We start from the raw sequence: 27983 nt of genomic DNA on the forward strand, positions 1-27983 counted from the left end.
TCTCCATCTCGGCTACAGACTTGTTTGCAACAAATCACAAGGGCAGAGTCATCCAGTATGCAAAATAATTTGGTGGAAGAGTATGGTTATTTCAAAATTCTGCAATAGAAAGCCTCTACCTCTGTTTATTTACTTTTTTTTCCTTCCAGAGATATCCTATACCAGTTGTCCCCATATGTAGGCTTTTATTTGGAATACAGAGAATTTTACTCTGTTTTGGAGTTTCAGAGACTAGGATACCTAAGAAGCTTGCTGAGATAGGCATGAGTACTGCCGCCAAAGTCCTTGTTTTCCACACTTTTTGATACAATTCTGTTATCTCATCTAAGACACACAGAACACTTAGCACTTTCTTTTTCTTTTTTTAATAGAAAAGAAACGAGCAGACAAACCCCCCCCCCCTTGGTCCCACCGCCACTTTCCCCCTAAACCCACCCAACTCCCCTGGCCCTCATCCAGGAGTGCAGCCTTGCATGGCTGCTAGTCTCAAGTCAGTTTTCAAAGACACATCCAACCCCTAGTTCTCCTCAATCAATGTTAGATCCAGGTCACTAAAGTCTGGCTGGAAGAGAGTTCTTTTACTTGCTAAATTCCAGTTTAGTTGCCTTGCTGTTCGTACTGCTGATTCCTCTTCTTCTTCCTCCTCCTCCTCTTCACTTTCACTAAGCACCTGGATGCAATTGCTGAGGGGACTGCATGGAGCTGAGGGTGCTTGTGGACTGCAGTCCAACAACCATGATGGATAGCCACTTTCTTCAGATCTGTCTAACTGACAGGCACCTCCTGTAAATGGTTTCTGTAATTAAAAAACAAAACATTAAACACCTTTCATCCTTTTGTTCTAATAAGAATTTATAACCATAACCATGTTCACGACTGCTTACACTAAAACACTTTTAGTTGGAGCTTTCTTGCAGGCTCACTTAGGGGTGAAACAGACCACTCAAAAAGGGCAGATCAGGGCCACCCTGGAGCCACTCGCCTCAGAGCCATGAGAACTGCACACGCGCGGCCCCAATCCAGCTCACTGCCGCTGTTTCAAAGCAGCTTATGAAAAGGAGCGATTTGTTTACCGTGGCTTTTCTGGGTTGGGACAACTTGGTGGCATGCATCATGTGACTGACATGCCCCCAAGCCTCCTGGAAGTGGGCTTTTTCCACCTGTCTGTTTCAGGCCTTACTTTTCGTCTGAGGAAAATATCAACAATAGGTTCTTAAGCTAGGAAGAACCACTTTTGTCTGTGGAAAGGAGCAGACATGCATAATCACAATAAAGATCTGAATTTTCAAAACCTGCTTTAATTAGACCTAAGATGGTAACCTGCTGGAAGGCTATTCTAGGAAAGCCTTCCTGAATCACTTCTAGTTTTATGTAACCTGTTTACAGTGCCTTTCCTTATCATGCCATTAGCTAAGACAGCTGTAATCAGATCCCACTGACAGTAACATTTCTGTGTGGTTTGCATGATACTTTAGTAATGATTACACTATGTTTCTAGTCCTATTTTTTTGGCTCCACACAGAAGAAAAAAAGCACTAAGCACACAAGCAATGTTGTCTCTGGAATGGGTGCCTAACCATTTCCACCCTAATTCCAGTGTGGATCATGGAAGCTTGAAATGCCTACTGGATCTTCCAGCAGCCATCACACAAATTTTGTTCCAAGTGTGAATCCTACAGTATGTACAGTAGTAGTAGTTTCTGATATAAACTGGGAATATATGTGCACAAGCCCCTGAAGCAGTATCTATGTCATTTCTACATCCTGTACAGTAGCTGGCCCAATGTTTCTAACAAATAATTAAATTGTATTCTGCAAGAGTCATACACAGAAATCAACATGACTCCCAACGTTCTTCTTCAGTATACCTTGAATATTTTCCATAGGAAAATATTGCTGATACTAGTTAATGACAGTGGATACGAAAATAAGTCTTTGGACAGGCAGGCAGTTCCTTTGCTTTACATCAGCTACCAATAGTTTTTGTCTCCCACCACATTCAATTATTCTCATTTGTTATCACCTTAAAAAGGAGAGGTTTTGGCTTCAGACATGTGAGCAAAGTTGATGAATCAGATGGGGATAGCATCTGCTCCCTTCCCTACCTGATTCATCTTGTAGAAATCAAGTGAGGGCCTGTGCCACCTCACATCCTCATCATGGCGCCGCTTAAGACCACATTTCCTGGTGTCCAAATCACAAGGCTGTGAGCGGCTGCGAGGGAGGCTATGCTGGTGTCGGAGCAGCTCTGGTGTGGAGGTGGTAGAGCTTTGTGGAGAGGGCAAAAATCTGACTGGTGACAGGGAGAAACGTCGTTGCAGAGGATACGGCTGCAAAGTCTCTCCGGTCTCCCATGGTACACTTGCTGGCGATTCTCGGGATAGGGCCAAACTGAAGAAAGGTGGACTCCTCCCACCACTAGCACCATCTTGAACACCCTGATGAGAGGCACTGGGGGTGGGGTTGAAGCAAAGTCTGTTGGCTCCCTGGACCACGTTCTGGGGCTGCACTGCCAAAGTGTCCCCTCCACTGTTGTCCCGGCGTTTGATATGCGTCCACACTTTGGACCCCAGGGGCCTCCAGACAGCTTGCCACCGGGAGAGGTCTTCGGGCACTGAAAGGGAGCGGCAGTGTCTTTTGGTGGGAGGCACAGAAGCCTTTTCTGAGACTAGTGAACTGGTGGCCAGGGTTTGAGATGCAAGTCTGTTTTGGGGGCTGTCGTCTGGGCTGCAGTGGGGCAAAGGAAGGCTCAAGCTGGAGTGTTGGTAAAGACTTGTGTTGTCCTGAAGATGGATCTTTGGACAGGGAGTCAGGTCCCTCCATGTAGCTCCCTCTGAAAGAAATATCATAAGATAGATCATTTAAGACAAGACATCTAATCATTACACAAATTGACATCCCAGAAGGACACCTAATCATATCCTGTGACATATGAGTAATCAGCACTCTTACCTACTTTTTCATTAAACAGTACCATGTTGGGAGTGTCTTCACCTCACAATATCAAAATAATTCCAGTACTTTCTATAATTGCATGTAGAACGATATCAAACAACAACAATAACCACTTCCATACAGTGGGTCTATCTAGTCCATTAGTCCAGATGCTGTCCCAATTTTTTTATCCCATTCTCATGTAATGTATAAATCACAAAGATAAGAGATGAGGGTTGTTCTTCACATTAATACTTCCCCTTTTTTCTCCTTGAGCCTCTAATTTTATGATAAGAATATACCGTACTAGTTCTTCCCAACATGAATAGAACTCTGCACTGAAGAAACTTATCTTACCATCCTAGAATGCATTTATGGATCACAGAAGAGGACTAAACCTAGTGGGGACATGCACATTTTGTTTTACAAATACATCCTAGTTATAGCTAAGGAAATCTATCAGGAGCAGGGAGATTAAGACAGTATCATTTTTCTAAGTTTTTCTCCCATGGGAAGAAATGAGCAGTGGGAACAACTGACCAAATAAATAAGGACACACATTCAATAAAGTCTATTGAAAACTAAAGAACTGTTGGAGGATTAACACTTCCTGCTTCCTTCAAGTGTTTCCACGTTTGATACCACTTTACATTTAGCACTGCTTTTCAGGCTCCCCCTCCCCAATATTCTAAACATGCCTAATGTATCTGCTGGAAGATGTATTTCTCTATGACCAACACACTGTAAGATCTTCCAGCCACTCCTTCTCCCAACTATGGCTTCAGAAGGGTAATTCAAAAAGCAGGTCAGTGCTTCAACAATGCTGTTCTTCTGAGAAAACTTTTAATTCAATTTAAGATTTCTTTGTCCAACACTCTGATTAGCTGCAGAAACAGCCAGAGCTGCTGGTGATGATCATCAAATTAGTGTACCATCAAGCCAAAATACACGTAGACCCGAAATAAATCTAAAGAAGAAAGTCTGAATTCCCTTCAGAAGCAGTCTATATTCACTAGCTGCACAACAGGACATTCCAAAAAATGGCAAAATTAATATGTATATTTCTTCCAAAAACATACTGAAAAATGAGATGTGGTATGAGACTGGTGAATGGAAATATGAGGACCAGTGTGAAAGCTAGAACCAAACATGCCACATTAACAAAGAGAAAGGAGGAGAAACACAAGACCATGCCTTCAGACAGTAGGGAGTAATTTCATTTTCCTGTAAACTCACAAGTCAAATACACCAGGAGTCAATTTGTGAAGCACAGCCATATTATGCTGTGATAGCAGAAACAAGAAGTCCTGCAGAACTTTAAGGACTAGTGAATTTATAGGGTCAGCAAACTAATGTGTGCAATGTATTCCTTTAGCTTTTAAATGTATTTGTGTACATACGTGATTACATCAAGGGTAGGTAAAAGGCAAGCCCTCCAGATGTAATTGGACAGCAACTCCCATCAGCCCTAGTTAACCTAGCAAACGTAGTGAAGAATACTGGAAACTGAAGCTTCCAGGGACTGCACTTCACCCATCCCTTATCTACATGTATGGGTGCATACACACAAAGCCCTTCACTGACCACTTTACACATATGATGAAATAACTAGTTCATGCCATAACACATCTGTTAGTAAACTGTGGCACCTGAAAGCGTGCACATGCTTTTTGGATTCTCTGCTGGTGCAATATAATGCAGACAGAAAAATCATTCAACTCAAGTTATCCAGGTCAAACTATGGACAGGCTAGCAGTAACCCATAAGAAACAGAAATTATTTGAACACTTTACAGCCAAATGGACTGTGCTTGTTTTATAAGCCACTCTGGGAACTTGTTTCAAAACAGGATAAAAAAAATGTAATACAAGGATAAACAAATTGATGCTTCCCAATACATGATTTAGATTAAGCAAGCACCCACTGTCCTCATACCTCCACTACTCCATGCATCTATTAAATGAAAAAGTATTAAAACAAAAAGCCTTTTTAAACATTCTAATTCTAACCCTTCCAAGCACAGAGGAGTCATCATCAAGTTGCTGTACAACATACAGCTCTAACTAAAGTGACCAGAATGGTTGCAGGAATGTTTCACTCCTTTTGTACAAAAATGTGCCTTAAAAGAGTACTGCCAATGACAATGTTACTGTACAATGTGTGTGTAAAATCTATTCTATTCAAAGCTTGGTATGATGAACACTTAGACTCTTTATTAAGAGTTGCTAAGGATTCCAGCAACACAGTTTGATAGTTTAAAGTTATGTGACACATAGCTGAGATTATGTTCTAATATTCTATTTGAGTCAATAGAATCAAGAAAAAACAGTGCCATTGAAGAAGGAAGCTACCAATTTTAAATTTAAGGTTACAGGACTTCTCTTATTCACCTGGCACCTGCTTCCATGCATAATCAAGCACATCCATAGATCAACTGATAAAACTTAATTCCTAGTCACAGTGGTATTCCACCAATATAACTCTCCTTGCTACAGCACCATATTTATTAAGAGCTACTATTTATTCTAAAGTGTTTACAGGACAGTACATCAAAAGATGTAGTCAGTTGTGTATGTAACATGTTAATAAAGACATCACCCTGTGTAAACATTGCAGTCCCAAACTGCCTTGGATAAAATAGTTAGTGGTCAGTAAAGAAATTGATTTAAAAAACAACAGAACATTAGGAGGACTTCTTTTAACACTAAATATAGCAACATTTCTTCCATTCTTTTCAAATAATGGCTTTGCTCCCCTTGTCACAACAATAATGAGATTTATTTTGCTTAAAACATCCGCTCTCATTTATTGAGATATCCTTTCTGTCTTTAATTCTGGCAAATCCATGTTATTAAAACATACCAAAGGCTGCCATTATATTTACATCAAGTTTTCATTTAAAAGTGGAGATGTTATCACAAAATACATGGCTTCCAGAAGGAGACCTGGGAAGTAGACTATTCTTATTAGCAGTGAACTGCACACAGAGTACATCACAGATAAAAAGAAAGATGTGAGAGAAATGGATGTAGGCACAAAAGGTGGAAGTCCAGCCAGACGCTCTTACCAGGCGCTATCTGGAAGGGGCTGCCACAGCTGGCCACATCAGCATGATCAGGCAAAGGCTAGGGAGGGAAACACAAGGAGTCACCACATCACAGCAATCAGCATCTCATAAGCGCCTCTGGCTCTGTAATTCCCACCATGTGGCCTATCAGATGCGATATTCTATCAATACTCAGATATTATGCCCAATTGGAATTTCCCATTCCTACAACATTCTCACCCACCCACGCACCACTCACTGCCAAACAATTGAGCTCTATCATAGGACAACCTTCCAGAATTTCTTTTAATGTGATGTTAAAACCACAGTTGGGAAAAGGGCGCTTAATTAAATAGAGCCTCTGATTTATTCTAGCTTGCCTAGTTGCTCTTTCCACTGTGCTGTCCTCAGATTCATCCACAAGCCATTATCAATGGAGGCTCTACAGTTCTTTATGCCTTCCCCTTAGTGCCATCTCTGTACTAGACTTAATATTAGGAGCCTAAGGATGTTTTACTCGCATCACAAGAGTGTGAAAAGGCAGACCAAGAAATTAAAACTCTTTACGGTCACAAAGCCAAGATAAATTTGTATTGACACCCTCTGTACTCTTTTCCTTTTGGTGACAAGAGGCTCCTGGAGTTAGGGCCATGTTTTTCATTATCTATATGCCAGCTCTCTTAATATACTGAAGGACAGCAAGACCTTAGATATAATAAGCCACACCAAGACCCATCTCTATTATCTAAAGTGGTGAACTGATGTTTAATCTCCCCCAAACCCCCTGTTTGACAATAACAAACAAGACACATAGAACTAAAATCTCATGGGCACATAAAAAGTTATAGGAATGACTCATTTTTGCCATCTTCACCACCACCCCATTTCTATGTTTTGTTTCCAATAATGCAGACAGAGCAACATGTCTCTGTCTATTTATCCAGGGATTTAAAATTTACAGGGTTAAAGGGGACTCCCTTTCCACTCCACATAACTGGTTCTCTGTTACAGAGCTTCATCTGCTCAAACAACATTATGCTCTTGATTGTACCTTCCCTGCAAAAGCTTCATTAGGCCACATCCCATTCTTGGAAGTCTACACCTCAGTGTTCAAACTTCTGTATGGAAAAGATGAGTTCTGTTCCTGGCTGCACCTGCAGTGACTTTGTGCTGTTTTAACTTATTAATTTCCAGGCACGTTCACCATGGACTCCAGACCTAAAAAGAATCAAGGAAGCACATGCTTCATATTTCACTGCAACACTCCCCTTTTAACTTAAATTTTTGACACAGGAGCACATTGATTTTCCAAGTCAAGCCACCTCTCCTTAGGTTATAGAAACTGTTTGTAGAGAGACTCTTTTGTATAGCTCACTCTAAGTCTATTTAAAAAAGATATGGAGAAAGTACAGATCCAGAAATGCTTTACACTTAATATAGGACCAGGGTGTTTAGGAAATAAGGCAGATCAGACACAGGCACACAAGCAAGGGAGCAGTGGGAAAACTGGAAAATTGCAGACAGATTTCCCTTCTGAAGGGGCATCAAAATCATCAAACAAGCAGCATGGTTTTATAACAAGGTAAAGAGTCTGGAATTTGGAGGCAATAGTTGAGACATTGAAGCCTTCTACTGCAGCTTGTCCATTTCAACTGTGCTATAAAGCTTGAATAATACTATAAAGTAAGGCTACTACTGGCACTTCAATTCCTCCTCTCCTATATCCCCACACACTTTCATCCTTTTTCATCAATACCTGTAGAGAAAAGAAAACTTAATTTGAACTCAGTCATAAAATAGCAAAAGATCCTTTGAGTTCTGATGTCAATACAAACTTGACATAGAATTCAGAGCCATAGATGTGTTAGTCTGGAATATCAATATGCAAAGCAATCTTGTAGCACCTTTGAGACTAACTGTGTGAACCCACACCCACAAGTTTGCATTTCTATGGCTATCCATACAGTCTGATTATAAAGGTCCTTCCTGCATCTGAGGAAGCAGACCAAGTCTACAAAAGCTTACACTACAACTTATTTTGCATCGTTAGTCTCAATGGTGCTATAAGATCCCTTTCCATACAAACTTGGGATGTATCTGTAATGAAATTGTAGGAGTCATTTCAGATCACATTTGTCCCTGACCTGTCCATATAGCCACAGAAGCAACCTAAATTTGTAAAGATACTTCTGTTCCCTGTTATTTAGTGACCAGGGGGGCTCTGAACAAGTATCAGTTTGATAGACTATGGCTATAGAGAAACGGTGAAATGCCTAGGCAATCTTTGAGAACGATTTTGAAAAAAGGAACAATGATAGGGCTTTCCAAGTATTAGTGAGTAGGGGTTGGTAGTGTGAGCTCTTCATTTAGCAAAGATCCTTAATATAGATTTAGATTACTTCTTGATTTCTAAATCATTATCTTTCATTGTTTTGTACATCCCAATGTGTAGGAGGAATTTCCCAAACTTGTCCAATAATTAGAACAAAGCTGTAAATTAAGAAAATCACCCATGTGGTTTCTTACTCATCTGCAGGAAGCAGGAACAGTCCTCATGTTAGTAACCAAGGTGCAAATGCTCCATCCCTCCCAATCTCTTGTCCTTTTGTGTCCTGTTATTCACATTCTAAGCGTATATGCAGGGACTGTCTTACTTCCAAACTTTCTAAGCTGTTCTAGAGGCCATTTCGGCTGAAGTGTAGGTTAAGCACTCCTCATTTCTTAAAATGAAGGGCTACTGGCACCAACTATCAAAGTGTGACATGCATGTGCCACTGCCATAGCGCAGCTCTTTGCTAAACAGATTGCCTTGCTATGGAGACTACACACATGGGGTTCTTGCTATCTTATGTAAATTCAACATCATTTATATAGATAGGAATAGGCAGTAGTGGAGAAACAGGCAACAGCAACTATCAGAAGGGTGGAGTAAGAATAACAACAGGAGGTGAGCAACTTCCCCTTGAATAATTATTTACAAGGCTGAAGTAAATGTATGCACATTTTTCTAATTTTTCTAATTATTCCAATCACGAAGTCTGGATTTTCTGGTAGCAGAACAGGATAAGCCTAGTTGGTGCCTCAGGCTGAACACCTGCTAATATCACAGGCTGCTTATGTGATCCAAGTAAATCAAGAATTGATTTTTACTTATCATCTGAAGCTTTTCTCCTGCAAATACCATAGTCTCACACACTTTCTGTCATCAGATATCAACACCACTTTCTGAAGTGCTATCTCTTTACTAAATTCAGATGGCTTCCTCCACTACTGCAAAGTAAGAATTGATTGTGTTGGAATCAGTGAAAAGATATCTAGTTCAAAACTTTGTTTTTCACTAGTGGTCAGATAGAAGGTGCAAAGATTTTCATAAGCAGGATATGATGGCAATATAATTCCCCTATAGGTCCTTGGCATTTACTAGTCTGAAATGTCATCTGTAAAAAATTCAGTTCTGAATGTTGTTACTGTTAACCCACTATAAGACCGTCCATTTATTATAATAAACATTATTGTGTGGAAATAAGTTTCATATGTTAATAATTCAAAGACATAGCCATGTTTATCTGGAAAATCAGTGTACAAAAGGATCTAGTAGTACCTTTGAGACTAACTGAAAGAAATAACCTGGTAGCATAAGCCTACTTCCTCAGATGCATACGTTAATAAGCTCTGGCATGATCATCATGGCCACTGATCAGTACTTGCCCATGATAATCACAATTGAATTTTTATTTGTATCTATGTTTAGCTATTCCTTCTAAAGCACATGAAGAATCTATAGAAGTGACTGGTACCTAGGCACAAAATACAACACATGAAGCACAGAGTATTGGCTTTACCTAGGCAGAAAACACAATACATGAAGCACAGAGTGTTGGCTTTACAATGCATCCTCTCTCCTCCTGCAGAACCTATTAGGCTTCTGGAATCCAAAATACTCTTTTGGCCCACACAAAGAGCTAACCCCGTGGTTTGTTGGTTGTTTTTTAAACACATATTTCTTAACAGCAAACCTCATAATACATCATAATTTTTTTTCAAACCTCCCCTCCTGTTTCTAGAGCAGTTTATCATATGTAGCTAGCAGCACTGTCCCAGTCTTTCCATGCTATTATTAATTAAATAAAAAATATCTCAAAATAAAAGCAAAATACACTTCTACTGCTAGCTTGACAGGCAAAGCAAGGCAAATCTTACCAGGCTGATGTTGAAGGATGTGCATTTCAATTCCTCTAGACTCTGTTCCTGTAGCTGCTCAGTTATCAGAGGGATCATGGCTTCTTATGAAGGCCAGGTACCAGAACTTTTGATTCCAGCTCCTGCCACCCTTCTGTCTCACTCAGCAAATCCAGCTGTGTTCAAGCATGATCATCATCAGCTACTGTATGTGCTAAATTGTTGTCTTCATCACAGACTAGCCATATTCCATGTCATATTCAAGGCCCCTGTAAGACATAAGACAATAATAATATATGGTATGTCATACACTCTATCTGTTCTCTCCAGATGGACTCCTTAAAAACTGGAAATATATAGTGCTTTCTTTCATTCATTACCCATGCATACAACATGCAGGGAATAGGCAAAGTTCTTTCATTTACAGTGCTACCTCGGGTTACGAAATTAATTCGTTCCGCGGCGCCGTTCGTAACCCGATACATTTCGCAACCCGAAAAGGCTTTCCGTTAGCGCTGGAAAGCCGCTAGCCGCGCTTCGCATTTGAATTTCGCGCCGAAACGCGCCGAAATGAATTTCGTAACCCGAAAATTCTTTCGTTACCCGGAACAGTTTTTTCCAATCTAACTTTTTCGTACCCCGGAAATTTCGTAACGCGATCAATTCGTATCCCGGGGTACCACTGTATTCCTTCATATACCTAAAACTCCAAAGTTGCTTGCATGTATTAGGGTGAGGCAGATGTGAGTTAAACCAACTTCAGCTGGTAACATTTTCCAGCCTTCACATCCACATTCTTTTCTCCATGCTATAAAACCCAAGGCCCCTTTTACAAACTGATCTGAATTACTACCAACTCACATAGCATTTTAAAATGCTACATCCCAAGAGCAATCAGGCAGTATACAGGCCTGCTCCTCAATATATTCTTATAAATACATTGTAAGGTACATTATGTAAGAGATGAGGAAAATTTTGCCCTCCAGATGTTGCCGACTACAATTCTCTAGTCAGCATAGCCAATGCTAAAAGGCAATGGAAGTTGCAGTCCAACATGTGGAGGCCCAGATGTTCTCCATCTCTAGATTAATAGTTAATGACTGGCCCACAGTGAGCAGGTGGGTTTCTTGGCTTGAAGATATGAACACAGGCCTCTGTCACTGATGCCTCCTATCTATTACACTGGCCTTATCTGACTTTTTTCTGCATCTTTATTACAGCATATTGCCCAAATCCCAAGTATGCTAGGTCTCATTTCTGCAGTGGAAAACTAAGAATGAGGACGCCAACCTCAGTTTTTGCCTTCTGGATCCTTGAGTAACTTGAGACCTGTTGCTCCTTGCTGTATTCTTCACATTATCTACAAATACATGAAGATTTCAATCTGAGTTTTTAAAACACAGCAAAAGATACAATACTCCAAAATAAGAAAACAAAACATAATACAGATTGAGCCTCCCTTATCCAATAAGCTTGGGACCAGAAGTGTTTTGGATTTCAGATTTGGGGGGCTGGAGTGGGGGTTGGAATACCTGTATTTGCATATATGTACATAATGAGATCTTGGAGATGGGACTCAAGTCTAAACACAAAGGTCATTCATGTTCCATATACACTTTATACACATAGCTGCAGGTAATTTTATGCAGTATGTTTAATAAATTTGTGTAAGAAATGAAGTTTGTGTACACTGAACCATCAGAAAAGCAAAGGCGTTACTATCTCAGACACCGATGAAAGAAGTTTTGGTTTTTGGAATATTTCGGATGTCAGAATTTCAGATTAGAGAGATTCAACGTGTATTGTAAGCAAAACCAGTTCCATAACCCATTTATCAGCACTGTTTAACTCACCTTACCTAGTATCATAACATCACCCCAAAATCAATACAACAGAATCCACAAGGCCAGCTATGAACTATACTGTTATTTGCTTTCTGACATCTTTATTCCACCTTGACATTATTCTCTTGGTGTGAATAAGCAGTCCATCATATTGGACTGTGCTAAGTTCAGCATTCTGGCATGATGTATTCCCAAGATAAATTACTTACTAGAAATTAATGTGTTGCCTTTAACATCCCTAATTTTGTACACGTTAGCAAGAATGTCTCCCATGCTATTTTACAAGGGACTGTCAAACACTATCACACTGTGTGTGTTTTAATGCCAATAAGAGTAACTTTAAAGCTGGTCTAAAGATTAAACAAAAGACAAAGTAAAGATACCCAATTTATGGTGTTCCTTTCTAGTTTAAAAAAAGCAAAATGGTATACAGATTTACTTACACAGTATTTTCAGTATCTCTCCATTGACGCCCCAGAGGCTTGCGTACCCTAATGAAATTGTGAACTATGCTGTCGGTGGTATAATAGCCACCAGTAGGGCCTCCCATGCCAGACAGGTCACAACCGAAGGGTCTGACTAAGAGTGCCAAAGGGAAGAATGGGCTCTCTAGCCTTATGGCAACCATCCTAGAAGAAAAACTCTAATCCCAAACCCGGGCAGATGGTGCTCATCTAACCCTGTAAGGTCAACCATCTAAGAGAAGGAAACGCTAATCAAACCTACGACCTGAGGACCTTGCTGCCACCGTCCATGCTTGTCAAGGCCTCAGCAGACGAACCTCTGGTTTAAAGGGTGAGGCCAGTTCTGTCAAGTCAGATATGGTGACGCTCTCTCGGAGCCCTTTCTAATAACTAATGATGTGAAACAAGGTTGTGTTCTCGCTCCAACTCTATTTACAATCTTCTCCAGCATGATGCTCCAAAGGGCTATGGAAGAAGACAGCATTTATATACGCTACCGTACTGATGGTAGCCTGTTTAACTTAAGCCATCTGAGGGCTTGCACTAAGACTCTAAAAACTATCTAGTCCATGAGCTGCTTTTTGCTGATGATGCTGCCCTCATTGTCCATACGGAAGCAGCTCTGCAGCGCCTAACATCTTGCCTTGCTACAGCTGCAGAGCTCTTTGGGCTGGAAGTCAGTCTGAAGAAAACGGAAGTTCTCTAACAGCCGGCACCTGAGGAAGAACACTACCATCCCTGCATCACTGTAGGCAAATCTGTTCTTAAGTCTGTTCAGCAGTTCACCTACCTGGGAAGCATCATCTCCTCAGATGCCAAGATTGATAAAGAGATCGATCACAGACTAACAAAGGCATATAGTGCATTCGAAAGGCTTCACAAAAGAGTCTGGAGTAACAAACACTTGAGGTGAAGCACAAAAACCAGTGTGTATAGAGCCATTGTACTGTCTATTCTCCTTTATGGGTCTGAAACATGGGTCACCTATCGCCAACACCTACGACTCCTTGAACGCTTTCATCAGCGCTGTTTACGCACAATTCTAAATATGCACTGGACTGATTATGTGACAAATGTTGCTGTCCTTAAGCAAGCAGGGATCACCAGCATTGAGGCCATGCTATTGAGGACGCAGCTGTGCTGGGCAGAACACGTTTCTAGTATGAAGGACCATCGCCTCCCAAAAATAGTATTGTACGGTGAACTCGCCATGGGTCAGTGCAAGAGGGGCGCTCCAAAGAAGAGATACAAGGTCTCCCTGAAACAACATCTCAGGCTCGGCCAAATTGATCACCAACAATGGTCTACCTTGGCCTCGCACCGGAATGCATGGAGAGGCACTATCCACGATGCTGCAGCCTTTTTTTTGAAAGCTCACACCGAATGAGTCTCGAAGAGAAACAACAACGCAAAAAGAACCACAACCCGGAAACATCACCCAAGGAGACATTCTGCTGTGCTTTCTGCAACCTGACTTTTTTATCTCGGATTGGCCTTTTTAGTCATCAACGCGCTTGTAGGAAGCGCGGGATGAGTCCTTCCTGAATCTTCATTCACAAAGAAAAGCCAGAGAGACTTTCAGTACACAAACAATGTAATCCTATGCCTATTTACCTGGGAGTAAGCCCCAGTGAACCTTTCAGCTGAAATGCATAGAACCGTACTGTGATTATCAATTTTTACAGTGAAATCTTAGACATGTCTTCTCAAAACTAAATCCCTAAGATTCAGTAGGGGTTACAGTCAACACACACAGTACAGATACAAAGATAATTTTTTGCTTTTTCCAAACAGTAGCAGAACTGGCCCTAAATCCACCAGATAAAGAGGAATCACCGACACATGTGAAAATAGTTTAGATTGCTTTCCACAATAAATCCTTCTGAAGTCACACATTACACGTGGGAGTACTGTACTATATACTGGGTGTTGAGAAGTCCAGCTATAGGGCAAGAGCTACTGTAGGTTAGGCTCCAATTTGAAGTAAAAGATGCTGAAATATTCCAGCGATGGACAACAGTGGAAGGTTCCACGGATAGTTTTATATATTGAACAAAGGGGAGAAAAGGCATTCATTAAGAAACAGCAGTCAGCTTTGCATCATTTACCCACATTCATTTTTTTTTATTCTTCTCTTTTCCCCTCTTCCCTCAGTGTCTTAGTTTGTAAACTTCTTAAGGACAGATACTTTTAAAAAATCTCATATGTACACATTACAGTGGACCCTTGTTATAAGCTGGGGTTTGGTTCTAAGATCCCCCGTGGACAAGAAAATCCGTGGATGCTCAAGTCCCCTTAAATATCATGACAAAGCAAAATGGTGTCTCTTATAAAAAATGGAAAATCAAGGTTTGATATTTCAAATTTATACTTTTTTTGAACATTTTCAAACCGTGGATGCTTGAATTCGTGTATAAAAAATCTCGGTATAAGAAGGGCCAACTGTAAAACATACTGGAGGTGTCATATAAATAAGACAATTTAGTTGTCCTATTTCTTTTTAATTATTTGACCTTTTTACACTACACCTTTATGCAGGTATTCATAAATAAACACCAAGCATTTCCAGGCATTGTGTGATTGTTTTTCTGATTGTTATCTCATACTTGACTTGATATTTGATGTTTTTAACTCGTTGCCTGCTTATTTTATCTAATTCTATCTTGTATTATTATCTATTGTTTTATATGTATTTTGTTACTATCCTGTAGAATGTACACCTTTGGCAGGTTTTATTTTTATTGATTTTACTGATTGATGTACAGCGCTGTGTAAATCTACAGTGCTATATACAGTATAATAATGACTACTTTCTCTAAATTCCAATTGCCAACCTAAAATGGCAGCAACCCTATGTGCACTTATTAGGGAGCAACTCCCATTGAAATCACTGAGACTTAATGCTAAATTAAGATATGCAGGATTGAAGTAATAATAATAATAATAATAATTTGTTTTATTTATAGACCGCTATTCCAAAGATCATAGCGGTGAACAGCAAGTAAGCTAATTAGCAAGTAAGCTAATTTTGCCCCCAACAGTCTGGGTACTCATTTTAGCGGAAGGATGCAAGCCTGAGTCGAGCTTGGGCCCTTTTGCTGGTCTTGAACTCGCAACCTTGTGGTTTCGAGTGAATGGCTGCAGTACAGGCATTTAACCACTGCGCCACCAGGGCTCCTGGTGCAAGTACATGTGCAAGACATGTTTACTTACATCACTCCACCTTTTAGAAATTTTATCTGCAATTAATCTTTCCTTTAGAATCATAGAGTTGGAAGAGACCGCAAGGGCCATCCAGTCCAACCCCCTGCCATGCAGGAAATCTAAATCAAAGCATCCTCCACAGATGACCATCCAGCCTCTGTTTAAAGACCTCCGAAGGAGGAGACTCCACTACACTCTGAGGGAGTTTGTTCCACTATCAAACAGCCCTGACTGTCAGGAAGTTCCTCCTAATGTTGAGGTGGAATCTCTTTTCCTGGAGGTTGCATCCATTGCTCTGGGTCCTGTTCTCTGGAGCAGAAGAAAACAAGCTTGCTCCCTCCTCAATATGAATTCCCTTCAAATATTTAAACAGGGCTATCATATCGCCTCTTAACCTTCTCTTCTCCAGGCTAAACATACCCAGCTCCCTGAGTAGTTCCTCATAGGGCATGATTTCCAGACCCTTCACCATTTTAGTCGCCCTCCTTTGGACACGCTCCAGTTTCTCAATGTCCTTTTTGAATTGTGATGCCCAGAACTGGACACAGTATTCCAGGTGGGGCCTGACCAAAGCAGAATATTACTTCCCTTGATCTAGACAGTAATAATGCCACTGTATTCTGCTTTGGCCAGGCCCCATCTGGAATACTGTGTCCAATCTATTCCAACTCTATGATTCTAAAGATTAATTGCAGATAAAATTGCTAAAAGTTAGAGTGATGTAAGTAAACTTTAGCATAGATTGTTATGTCTAAAGCTCCTCCTGGACTAAATGCTCTCTGAACTCTGGTATAAACAACTTCTGCTACCAGCAATTTTACACTGAAAGTCTTAATCCTGATTAATTTATCATCTGATAGCTGCAAATACTAGATTTGCATCTGAAAGACAGAAGTTCAAACCCCTGCTCAGACATGAAGCCTACTGGGTGGCCTTGGATAAGGTAGTGTCTCTCCAGAACAACCTTATTCACAAAACTACCCTGACAATAAAAATGAAATAAAAGGTGTACAATAAACTGTCCAGAGCCCCAAGGAAGGAGTGGGGCTGAAATTTGGCAAGGATCATTAGCACCGAAACTTGTGTGACACGTCAAACACGTTGTGGTTACTCTCCACTATTAAAAAAAGTTATTTCTATCCATCCATTCCTGCTTTTCAGACAATTAGGTACCTAAAGAGCAACCAAAAGACGAAAAGTAAAAAGCCTGTGTTTATGGCATTCATGTTTAGTTTGGGAATGGTGAAACAGTGCACAGGCCTACTGAGACGGTACTTTCAGAATGTACTATTATTTATTTATTTATTTATTTATACTATTTTATACCTATTTTGAAATTATTGTGTGCCACACTTTCAGTCCCATAACAGGAAAAAGTGTTTGTGTGTGTGTTGGGGGGGAGGGGGCTACAAATTGAATGAATGAATGAATGAATGAATGGTTCTAGACTTGGCATCTTCCTTCTCTCCTCTTTGTTTGAACAGCTTCAAGGCCTGCTTTTTAGTAAGCCACTTTCCATTCACATACTGACAAGCAACCCGATTTGGCCCTGCTTTGACTCTTTGTCTGGCTCTTCGCTGTGGAATTCTGGGAGTTGGAGTTTGTTGTCTATTACTGCCTAGATCAAGTGAACAACAAACTCCAACTCCCAGAATTCCATAGCCTTGAGCCACAGAAAGAGTCAAAGCGACAATCACCCAGGCCTTCCTCCTCCTCCTCCCCACCACCCACATTCCCACAGACACCCTCCCCAGCCCCTCTCCTCTCCCCTCAGCCACAGCGGCCCAGTGGGCCCCCAGAGCCTCCCCTGGAAAGGCCTCCAACGCCGCTGCAGCCTCCTCACGCTTCCTCCTTTTCTCTCTCTCTCTCTGGCAAACAAGAGCAGATGCCTATGGAGGCCACAGACATAACACACCTCACAAAGGCAAGGCAAGCAGGGCCCAGACCCCAGGATAATAACATCAGACACTGTATATAACACCCCTCCACACACACCCATGGACACAAGCACACACACGCAAAACCCATATATATATATATATATATATATATATATATCCACACACACACACATATATTCATACATACCACACACCTATATACATATACACATCTAACAGATACATATATATATATATATATACACACAGACACACACCGGAGACATATACACATTTTTAAACACACACTCTCTCTCTCATACACCCCCCATATATATATATATATATATATGTACACACACACATATACACCCCATATATATATATACACGGATACACATATATACGCACACCACACACGCGTATGTTCACCCCCTATATATATGTGTGTGTGTGTGTAGCCATGATGCACCCATGGATCCACTCCCACCTCGACCCAATACTGGCCCCGTTTCCCCTCCATGGCCCCCGTTCCCTGGGACCCACCGGGGCAGCTGGAGGCGGCGTGGGCCGCGGCGTCTGGCTCCTCCTCGCGGGGCCGCAGCCAGAGCAGCGGGCGCCCCCTCCACTAAAGAGCCCCGGGGCGGACCATGTGCGGAGGGGGTCTTTCTCCTGCGCCCCCAGCCCTCCGCCCGCTTCTCCTCCCCCCGCAGCCGGGCCAGGAGTGGAGCGACCCGCTGGGCCAGCCCACTGCCCTCCCTGAAGGGGGAGCTCCGATACCTCAGGCCCTTCCCGCAGGGGCCAGGGTGGGCCCAGGGTGGGGCCGGCGCCTCCGCAGAGGTCCAAGGGAGCGGGCGACAGCGCCGGAGAGGGGCTTCCTAGGGTTCTGGCCCCAGCACTCGCCTCTCCTTCTTCAGCCCCCCTTCAGCATGGATCCTACCTTGCAGCAAAGCATGATGGGGCCTGTAGTCTTACGGAGGCTGAGGGAGAATGGCATTTCCTCGCCTCTGGCCCGGTTTCTTCTCCCAGAGCCGGTCTCTGGCGCCTCTGCAGAGCGGTTAGATTAGAGCCGGCCGCCTCAACTGTCAAATTTAGTCGAATGTCTTTGAGGTGTTTTGCTAAAACTGTATCCAAATCACGCCACTGAGCATGTCAAGAGTGCTTTATTTCCTCTCAACCCCGGTTACCAAGCCTCTGCCCATCTAGGACCAGACTTTGGGGTCTCTTTTGAGTCCTAGCTCATTCTTTCCTAAGGCCAACAGTGTTCATGGACCTGCCGGTGTGGCCTAGTGGTTTGAGTGTTGGCCCAGGGCCTGATTCCCCCTCAGCCATGGAACCCCCCTGGGTGGCCTTGGGCAAGTCACTCTCTCTCAGCCTCCTCAGGGGATGGCCTTGGCAAGCCTCCTCTGGACAAATCCTGCCAGGAAAACCCATGATGCCTTAGAGCAGCCGTTCTCAACCTGTGGGTCCCGACCCCTTTGGGGGTCGAAGAACCCTTCCACAGGGGTCACCTAAGACCATAAGAATACACATATTTTTATTTACAGTTATGAAGTAGCAACGAAAATCATATTATGGTTAGGGTCACCACAACATGAGGAACTGTGTCAAAGGGTCACAGCATTGGGAAGATTGAGAACCACTGCCTTAGAGTCACCTTAAGTCATTAAGGACCTGAAGACACACATGAAACTCACTTGGCAATTATTCACAACTAAAGATTAATGATCTGCAACTGTTGGATAAATGTAAATAAACTTAACTTGTCCCCTCCACAGAAAGTGGCACCTAGGCTAAGAGTAGCCACACCAGAGGTGCCTAATTACATCCTTAAGGCATGATTGCAACAGCTAAACCACACTTCACAGTGATATGACTAAACTGCAATTCATCCTCCAACTGCTCTAATTTTTCCATGCTCCAGGCAAGTAGCACACACACAGGGTAGCTTTGTATCCACGAAATTAAAAGGTACCAAAACCTTCATCCCACAGCCCCCCTAAACTTATAGCAATAGCATTTACATTTCTTAATCGTGAACTCAGCACTCTCTCAGCAGTTTCTAAGCGGTTTACAATCTGTAAGCCAATTGCTCCCAGTTATGAATTCTGCATTGGGTATAGAGATTTTTGTGTGTTTTAAAACTTACAGTGTTTGTGTCAAGCAAATCTGAACTACCCAAAGTCAATGTAGGGCCTAGCAATGTTTTAATGTTCAGGCCCTTCTCTGCTAGGAAATGTGACAAGTGTTTCTTCAACTAGGTTGAGAAACTACAGGAAAAGAGATTCCACCTCAACATTAGGAGGAACTTCCTGACAGTAAGGGCTGTTCGACAGTGGAACGCACTCCCTCGGAGGGTGATAGAGTCTCCTTCCTTGGAGGTCTTTAAACAGAGGCTGGATGGCCATCTGTCAGGGATGCTTTGATTTGGATTTCCTGCATGGCAGGGGGTTGGACTGAATGGCCCTAGTGGTCTCTTCCAACTCTATGATTCTATGAACTAAGTAAATGAGGCAGAGGTAACAGCATGTGTTTTGTGCAAAAGGAGACTGCATAAGGCAAACAAGTCACAAATACAGAAATGTTATTAATCCATTGCAAAATTATGGATATCATAATCAGCTGAGGGGCACAAGTAGGTCACACGGGTGAAAGGCTTGATGATATCTCAGGGTTTCCCCTTTAAGACACTGTAGCTTCTAGAGCATTAGCTGTTTTGAGGTCCCAGGAGAGGAAATTGGCAGCCAGGAGCAAATGGACAACCTTCCATGTATTCCAGGAAATTTTCCCCATTGAAGGGAACATTTTGAGGCAGCCAAGGAGAAAAGGGGCCAGAAGGTGACAATTCAGCAAACTAAGAGAACAAACAAAGCATAAAAGCAGTAAGTCTGAATAAGTGATCTAGTAACTACCCACAGAAAAAGTCATTTCCCCAGTCCTCTGTAATAGTGATGCTATGCTTGGAATTTAATGTCCCATGGAGATCTAGGGCTCCACACCTCAACACATCACCAAGAATATTTTGTGAGTTTGATCATGTACACCAAAACATCCTAGTTATTTAAGTGTTTCCAAATGATGCCACAATTACTGTTTAAGTCTCAATACCTGTCCTTCCAAGGTTTCTTTACATATGTTTTCCAGATTCCTTTGAGCACCAAACCATTCGTTTGAGGAATGAGACGGGGGATTCAGTTTGGTCACCAGCTCCTGCCTTGCAAACAAAGAATGGCTTCATTCACATTAAGCCAGGCATCAATAGTAATAAATGCCTTAGACCAGTGATTCCCAAACTTTGGTCCTTCAGGTGTGTTAGACTTCAACTCCCAGAATTCTAGATTGCTGGCCAAGGTGGTTCGGGCTTCCGGGAGTTGAAATCCAAAACATCTGGAGGAGCAAAGTTTGAGAAACATTGCCTTAGGCTTAGATTATAGGGCAGGGTTGGGCAACCGGTGACAACTAACCTAAATTTAAAAGGACTCAACAAGTAGTCAGTTCAGATGTCTGGCCAGAGTGATCTGCTCCCAATCCAATGGCTTACTGGAGAGGGAGGGAGAAGGCGAAAAAGGAAAAGGGGGCAATTTGTTCACTTTTGAGTCCACTTTCAACTGGCCCTGAAAGATTACCTCTGAAGAAATGTAACCATTGCCAGGGGGACAGAAAAGGTGGTTTGCCCACTCTGACCTAAAATAAAAGCAAGAAAAGCTCTTTCCCTACCCAACACCTGTCTTGGAAAAGAGATGTAGGGCTTCCCCCCTTTTAGTGATCATATCCAGATCGTAAAGACTGAACACTTCTTACCGCAAACTCCTACAAGTTGCCAAAGTCGACAATGGAAATAAGTGAAGATCATTTATATTTTCCTCACTTGAATGGCACACCTGTAATTTTGTCCTCCTTTCCCTTTACATATGATCACTACACCTTGGGTATTTACAGAATGTAGTACAAAATACTCCCATCTCTGATGGGCGCAAGAACCATTTGCTATCACTGAGGAACACGACAGCTCTGTTGACAATTAACTGTGTCTCCATGGTGATAAAGAATACCAGGGAGAATGCATATATAGACTAGGCCTGCAGTTCCTGAATAGTGTGTGAGGATTACTTTATAAATGGGTCACCAGGCTGCCAGCAATGAATTCTGCAATATACAAGAAGTTCTTCCTAAAATGGCCCTGACATGAAATATAAGCCTGTCAATTGATAAATCCCATTGGCAAGTCAAATGTTTGGGTGGGGAAACTGTACTTGTTATGTGGCTGTATGAACCTTATTTTTGTTTCAGGCTACTCTGCTCAAAATCAGAAAGAACCCAGAAGAACTAACAAGTACTTCCCTCTCAAGTCCAGGTGGATCCCAGCCATGAAGTGCCCGTCGCCACAGCTTGATCTGCATGTCCCATGAGCGGCGACTATACTTCTTATATTTATTTGGAGTGCGTGGATGAACACCTGCCTGCCGAACAGCCCTGGAATGAAGCATGAAAGCTGATCAGGCCATGCCAAGGCCTCCTAAGGCAGAAACACAGCAGAGACTGATAGATATCTTCCACAGCTTCCTCAAGATACAACACAGAAATGAATGTACTAAATGTCAAGACCTTGTGGTAGGAAAAGGTGATAGACACCATCACATTTTGGAAAGAAGAGCTGCAGATTTCAGACTTCTGTTATGCAAAGATAAACATTTGGAGGTAAGCAACAAAGACTGCTTACTTGGGAACCTGCTGGACAAAGCACTGGTATCCAATGGTGTTTTTCCCATAGTCTATTTGCTTCTGCCTCCTTTGCAAAACAGATTCATCTGTCTCCACATCAGACCTGCAGAGGACCAAGATGCAAAGCTAGAAATGGAAATAATCAATGCTCTTGGTAAAGTATAACAGCAGTTTTAATAATACTCACCTGGATCTTGAGCTGGATTCCCTTTGCTTCCAACCTGTACTTGGACCCACACCCACACTCACCATCTGTACTCCAAGAGAGAAGGTCTGGGTTGAAGGTCTGTTCCAAGAAAATTATGTTTTGATTACTGATTGTGAAAAAAAGGTTAAAGCCAACTTATTACAAACTTCAGTTGAGTAATCACTATTTTAAAGTTATCCTTAATCCAAATAACTTTTTAAGTACGGTAAATGAAATAAGGCATGTCTTTTAATAATTTCTGAAATCTAGATTTTAGTTTGTGAAAGTTACTTTTTAACTACAGCTCCCAGAATCCCCATCCACCATAGCCCATAGTCATGCTGGCTGGGCAATGCTTGACAGTAACTTTTCCAATCTTATGATCTATAAGACGCTCACACATGGTACACTGTTATGACAAGTTTCTGAATTCACAATTAGCATTTCTTCATCAGAAAAAAAGAACTGAGGCATTGAGATCCATTAATTCTTTTAGCAGCAAAAGCTCTCTCTAAGGACTAACAGATGAAACTCCACAGCAAGGCAAACATTGTATCCATATCAAGATCAGAACCTGCTGTTTTAGATTCCATGGAAACAGCCTATCAACTGAAATAAAATTTTATCTCTTTACAACTGAAATCAGTACAAAGATCCTGTGGAGTTTACTTATACAGAGACATAATGCAGTACAAATAAGGGGCATTGTTCCATTTTATATCACATTGGAAGTGCACCAAGCTAGCCTGTTTTAATTGCTTGATTACTCCCATGTCTCTTCAGGTCAAACTAAGAGTATCAAAAATTTTAGTGGTTATAATAGACAGATCACCTAACGCTAGTACTTCTACTCTACAGAGCACCTTGGTCATTACAAGAATCCAAGAACCTTTTGTTTCCCCACAATCAACCAACGATCTTTAACAACTACTAAGTCCCTGACCAATCTTTTGGTGAGTTTCCTGACAGCAAACATGGATAACCTTCAGGTCTCATGCATCAGGTTGTGCATTATTTTTTTTCCCTAGCACAATAGACTATGCAAAGTGCTACAGAGGCAGAGAAAGGAAAAAAATAGATTAACAATGCTGGTTTATCTGCATCTTGAGATCACACTTCATCATGAAGCATACCCTCTGATTTAGTTCTAATCTGTTCGGCTGCAGTATGATAAAGTGTCTCATACCCTCTTTGAGTATTTCCTGTTGTGTGCCTTGACTGATTGCAACCCTAGGGCAAAACCTATCATGGGATTTTCTTGGCAGAATTAGTTCGAAGGGGGTATGCTCTTGTTTTCCTCTGAGGCTGAGAGATAGTGACTTGCCCAAAATCACCCAGTGGGTTTCCATGGCCCTGCAGGGATCTGAACCCTGGTCTCCCAGTGTCCTAGTCCAGCACTCAAACCACAACACCATGCTAAATTTTCCAGAAAAGATGAGTAATCTATGGCACAGTAAGAGGTCATATTGTGAAGTCAAAGGCTTTAATGGCCAGCATCCATAGTTTCTTGTGGGTTTTTGGGGCTATGGGGCCATGTTCTAGAAGAGTTTATTCCTGATGTTTCGCCAGCATCTGTGGCTGGCATTTTCAGAGAATGCTCCATAGCCTGAAAAACCCACAAGAAACTATAGAGGTCATATTTAAACAATTTCCCCTATCTAATAAACAGAGAAACTTGGAGAAGACCTGCCTGTAGGAAAAATATGCCATTGCAGCAGTGTAGTACTGTGCATCTGTTTTCCTCTGAGATGCATTCTTGTCATCAACCTATAGTCGGCCCTCCACATTTGCAGCTTTAACTTTTGCAGCTTTGATTATTAACTGAAATTAAGATGTTCTCTATGAATCTCTAGGTCCCTCAGCGTGAAACTGCTGAATGTTTACCACAGAGCCACATGGGAGGACCTAGAGCTTCCTAGAGTAGTGTTCTCTCAGGTAAAAAAAATAGTTTTATTTGCATTTCCCCCACTTTCATGAGAGTCCTGCACCCCTAAACCCAGCAAATGTGGAGGTCCCTCCTGTATTAAAAAAACATCTATTTCTAGATGCACTTCATAGCCCCTTAGGCTTCTAGCCATACTCTGTAGAGGAAACATACTTCTGTGTAGTTCTTTGCCCATGTAAAAGAATGCCTCCTATTAACATATACTGAGGAATTTGATAAAAGCTGTTATGTTGAAATGAAAATAAGAACTTCTCATAAAACACCAAAAGGATCATCACATCTAGATAAGATACAGTCAGCCCTCCATATCTATGGATTTTTTTATCCACAGATTCAAACATCCATGGCTTGAAAATATTTTTAAAATATATAAATTCCAAAAAGCAAACCTTGATTTTACCATTTTATATAAGGGACATCATTTTGCTGTACCACTGTATTTAATGGGATTTGAGCATCCACGGATGGTCCTGAAGCCAAACTCTAGCAAATACCAAAGGCCCACTGGATATATTTTCCCCACATCTCATCTGTATTTTCAATTATCCAGTTACTTTCACCTATAAAATCAATGGAAGATGTGCTTTTTTTTGAGGATTGCAAATGTTTGATTTAATTTCTCACAGGGCTATACAGTTTCAATGCCACACATGTGCAAATGCACTCCAAAAATCTTCAGTAACCTCAGTAAAATAGATTAGATAAAAACTATGGTCAGTAGCTGTTAGAAGAAATATAAGCAGCTCCCAGATTTATAGCCAGTTCATGAGGCATTTTTCTTACTTTGTTTTTCACTAATTCAGTGGTCACAAGTTGTCACCAAAAGGAAGGTCCTCAGTGTGGTAACAGTCATAGTTCATGTCCATAAATGGTAGAAAGTACCAGCAAGCTGAGAAAGTCTTAAATAAATAAAGTCTTCTCAACAGCTTCAAGAACATTCACTGTTTTATTCTCTATTCCAGGGGTAGGCAACCCTTTTGAGCCGGGGGCCGGGTTGCTGTCCCTCAGACAACTGGGGGGGCCGAAGCAAAAAAATAAATAATTAAATAATGTTTAACAAATTAAATAAGTAAATAAACCAGGACAAATGTAGGACAAATTTTTCAAATGGAGGGCACTTTTTAAATAAAAAATGGAGGACATGCGGAAAAATTTGCTGATTTTTAAAAAAATGTTAAGATAAATCCATGTTTCTGAGGCTTCTATAGACAATTGCCCCACCATGCCCCTCGCGCGAGACACCAAAGGCCCCGGCGGCAATCGGCGGCAGGACCGGGCTGGGGCCGGTCTCAAGGCCTCGCCGGGCCGCATTCGGCCCGCGGGCCGCAGGTTGCCTACCCCTGCTCTATTCTGTATCTCTTGTCTGTTGCATGTTCTTCATTTTATAGCATGCAATCCAGGAAGTTTTTCATAACCTTTACTTGGCACTGACTATTGTCCAGAACACACTGTGAAAATAATCTAGTGTGAGTCTGCTTTAACTGCCCTGACTCAATGCTAGGGAAATTCTGGGAACTGTAGTTTTGTGAAACATTTAGCCTTCTCTGTCAGAGAGCTCTGGTGCCACAGTAAACTACAATTCCTAGGATTCCCTACACTGAGCCAAGATAGTTGAACCCGTCCCAAACTGGATTATTTCTGCTGTGTGTTTTGGACCATTGTTATCTTTTAGGTGCCAGGCAAAAACAAAATGAAAAATGATGTATCTAATTTCGTTTGAAGAAGTCTTCATTTCAGAATTTTGTTTACTGCTTTTATCTTTGGGTTTGTATTTGGCTGTGTTGACTTAATAGTTTAACAGCACTGTGGACTTGAATATGATAGACAGCATATGAATGTTTCATTAAAGCAGTATGACAAATTAAAGAGTGAAAGGGACTTCTACTTAATTCAAGATTAACTCTATTATTTCTTTCACGCAGCTCTAAATTCTGAAACGTTACCTAAAGGCATTTACTATTAGCTGATATCACTAGCTGAAGCTTTCTTCAAAATTTCCAGAAACTGTGCTATAGGGGTATTGACAGTTGAGCACCATGTTGAAAAAGGCTGTTTATACACTGAACCAGATCTGTCTAAATATCCTAAAGATGCCAGAGCTTGGAAGGTGAGCCCAGGTTAGTATTTGAATGGGAGACTGCCAAAGAATATCAGGTGCTGTAGGCAATGTTTCAGAAGCAGGAAGTGGCAAAACCACCTCTGAGTATTCCTTGTCTAAGAAAAGCCTTGAAATTAATGTGGTCACCATAAATCAACAGCCAACGTAAAAGGCACATACTGAACCAAAGCTAAGGAGGTGGCTTTTGCTGATGTTTGGAAAACTATAGTTTTTTGTGGGTTTTTCAAGCTATGTGGCCATGTTCTAGAAGATTTCATTCCTGACGTTTGGGAATAAACTCTTCCAGCACATGGCCACATAGCCCAAAAAGCCCACAAAAAACCATGGATGCTGGCCATGAAAGCCTTTGACTTCATGTTTGGAAAACTCTTCCTCATTTGTAGGATCCTGCTCTATTCATGGACTTCTTTCATCCTACAATTTTTTGACCTACTTGCCTCTTTCAAATACAGGAGACATAACAGCAGACAGTGGTCCATGACTGAGGTGCACATTGAGCCACAGGCCTAAAGGTTAGAAAGTTATTTTATGAACAGATAAAAGACCAACACTGGTTATCCAAGTAGCTTCCTGCAGTTGAGTAACAGATCTTTGCTGTATAGTCAATGAAAACAATATTTAAAAGACCAGTGCCAATGTGGCACTATACAAGAAGTGCCAATGTGCCTTTCTACAGGGCAGCCTCTGCTTCAAAGTAGATGCTGAAACCATAATTGGAGGAAAAGAGATCATTCTCAAAGGATCATGGGGTTGTCTTTGGCAAGATTTGCTCAGAGGAGGTTAGCCATTGCCTTTCCCCGAGGCTGAGAGAGTGTGATTTGCCCAGGCTCACCTAATGGGCGTCCTGGCAGAGCAGGGAATGGAACCCTGGTCTCTAGAGTTGTAGCCCAACGCTAAAAAAAACAACCCTACACCACGCTGGGTCTAGTGCCTCACAAAACTACAAATCCCAGGATTCTGTAGGATGGAACCGTAGCAGCTAATAGTAGTGTCAAACCGGATTATCTCTGCAGTGCGGATGCACCCAAAAAGATGGCTGCAACAGCGTCCTGCAACGAGGGCTGCATCTGCACTGCAGAAATAATCCTTTAACTCCCATGGTTCCGTGCTATGGAATTCTGGGAATGGTAGCTGGTTGTGGCACCAGAGCGGACGGAGCACAGCCAACTACCGTTCTCAGAATCCCATAGCACGGAGCCATAGTAGTTAAAAAGAGATGTCAAACCGGATTATTTCTGCCGTGCGGACGCAGCCTAGGGAACCAATGCCTTAATATTGTGAGTCTCTGCGGGAGGAAAAGGGAAGGAAGGGCTGCAGTGCTGCCTTCCCCTTCGGCCAGTCTAGAGCGGCTGGGCGGCCCCTGCAAGGGCTGTTACCTGCTGGCCATAGGAGCCCTGCCGTCCGCCCCCAAACCTCCAGAATGCATCGCCTGCAGCAGAGCAGAGACAGCAAAGCGGCT

General features: G+C 41.9%; 2 protein-coding genes across 7 annotated transcripts; both read right to left on the bottom strand.

Annotated features, from left to right (window-relative positions):
- Nucleotides 1-438: 438 nt before the first annotated feature.
- On the bottom strand, nt 439-18698 carry FAM53C (family with sequence similarity 53 member C). 6 transcript variants are annotated; one of them, XM_089526669.1, is made up of 6 exons: nt 18492-18698; nt 11450-11519; nt 10181-10428; nt 6002-6059; nt 2106-2833; nt 439-796 (listed from the first exon to the last, which is right to left on the bottom strand). In XM_089526669.1, exons 3-6 carry the CDS (start codon nt 10256-10258, stop codon nt 518-520), a joined length of 1143 nt encoding a protein of 380 aa, XP_089382795.1. In that variant the 5' UTR covers nt 10259-10428; nt 11450-11519; nt 18492-18698; the 3' UTR covers nt 439-517. The 6 variants fall into 6 exon arrangements, with proteins under 6 accessions (XP_089382795.1, XP_089382786.1, XP_089382779.1 ...); XM_089526660.1 differs by lacking the exon at nt 18492-18698 and adding an exon at nt 18332-18483; XM_089526653.1 differs by lacking the exon at nt 18492-18698 and adding an exon at nt 18098-18282.
- Nucleotides 18699-20125: 1427 nt separating this feature from the next.
- On the bottom strand, nt 20126-27950 carry LOC149321671 (oocyte-specific histone RNA stem-loop-binding protein 2-like). The gene is made up of 6 exons (XM_089515776.1): nt 27901-27950; nt 22461-22559; nt 22272-22376; nt 21889-22024; nt 20660-20761; nt 20126-20405 (listed from the first exon to the last, which is right to left on the bottom strand). Exons 1-6 carry the CDS (start codon nt 27948-27950, stop codon nt 20259-20261), a joined length of 639 nt encoding a protein of 212 aa, XP_089371902.1. The 3' UTR covers nt 20126-20258.
- Between the last annotated feature and the right edge of the window lie 33 nt (nt 27951-27983).

This window comes from Sceloporus occidentalis, unplaced genomic scaffold, assembly GCF_023333645.1.
Source record: "Sceloporus occidentalis isolate IW3139 unplaced genomic scaffold, rSceOcc1.0.p SCAF_1, whole genome shotgun sequence".
NCBI classification, from domain to species: domain Eukaryota; kingdom Metazoa; phylum Chordata; class Lepidosauria; order Squamata; family Phrynosomatidae; genus Sceloporus; species Sceloporus occidentalis.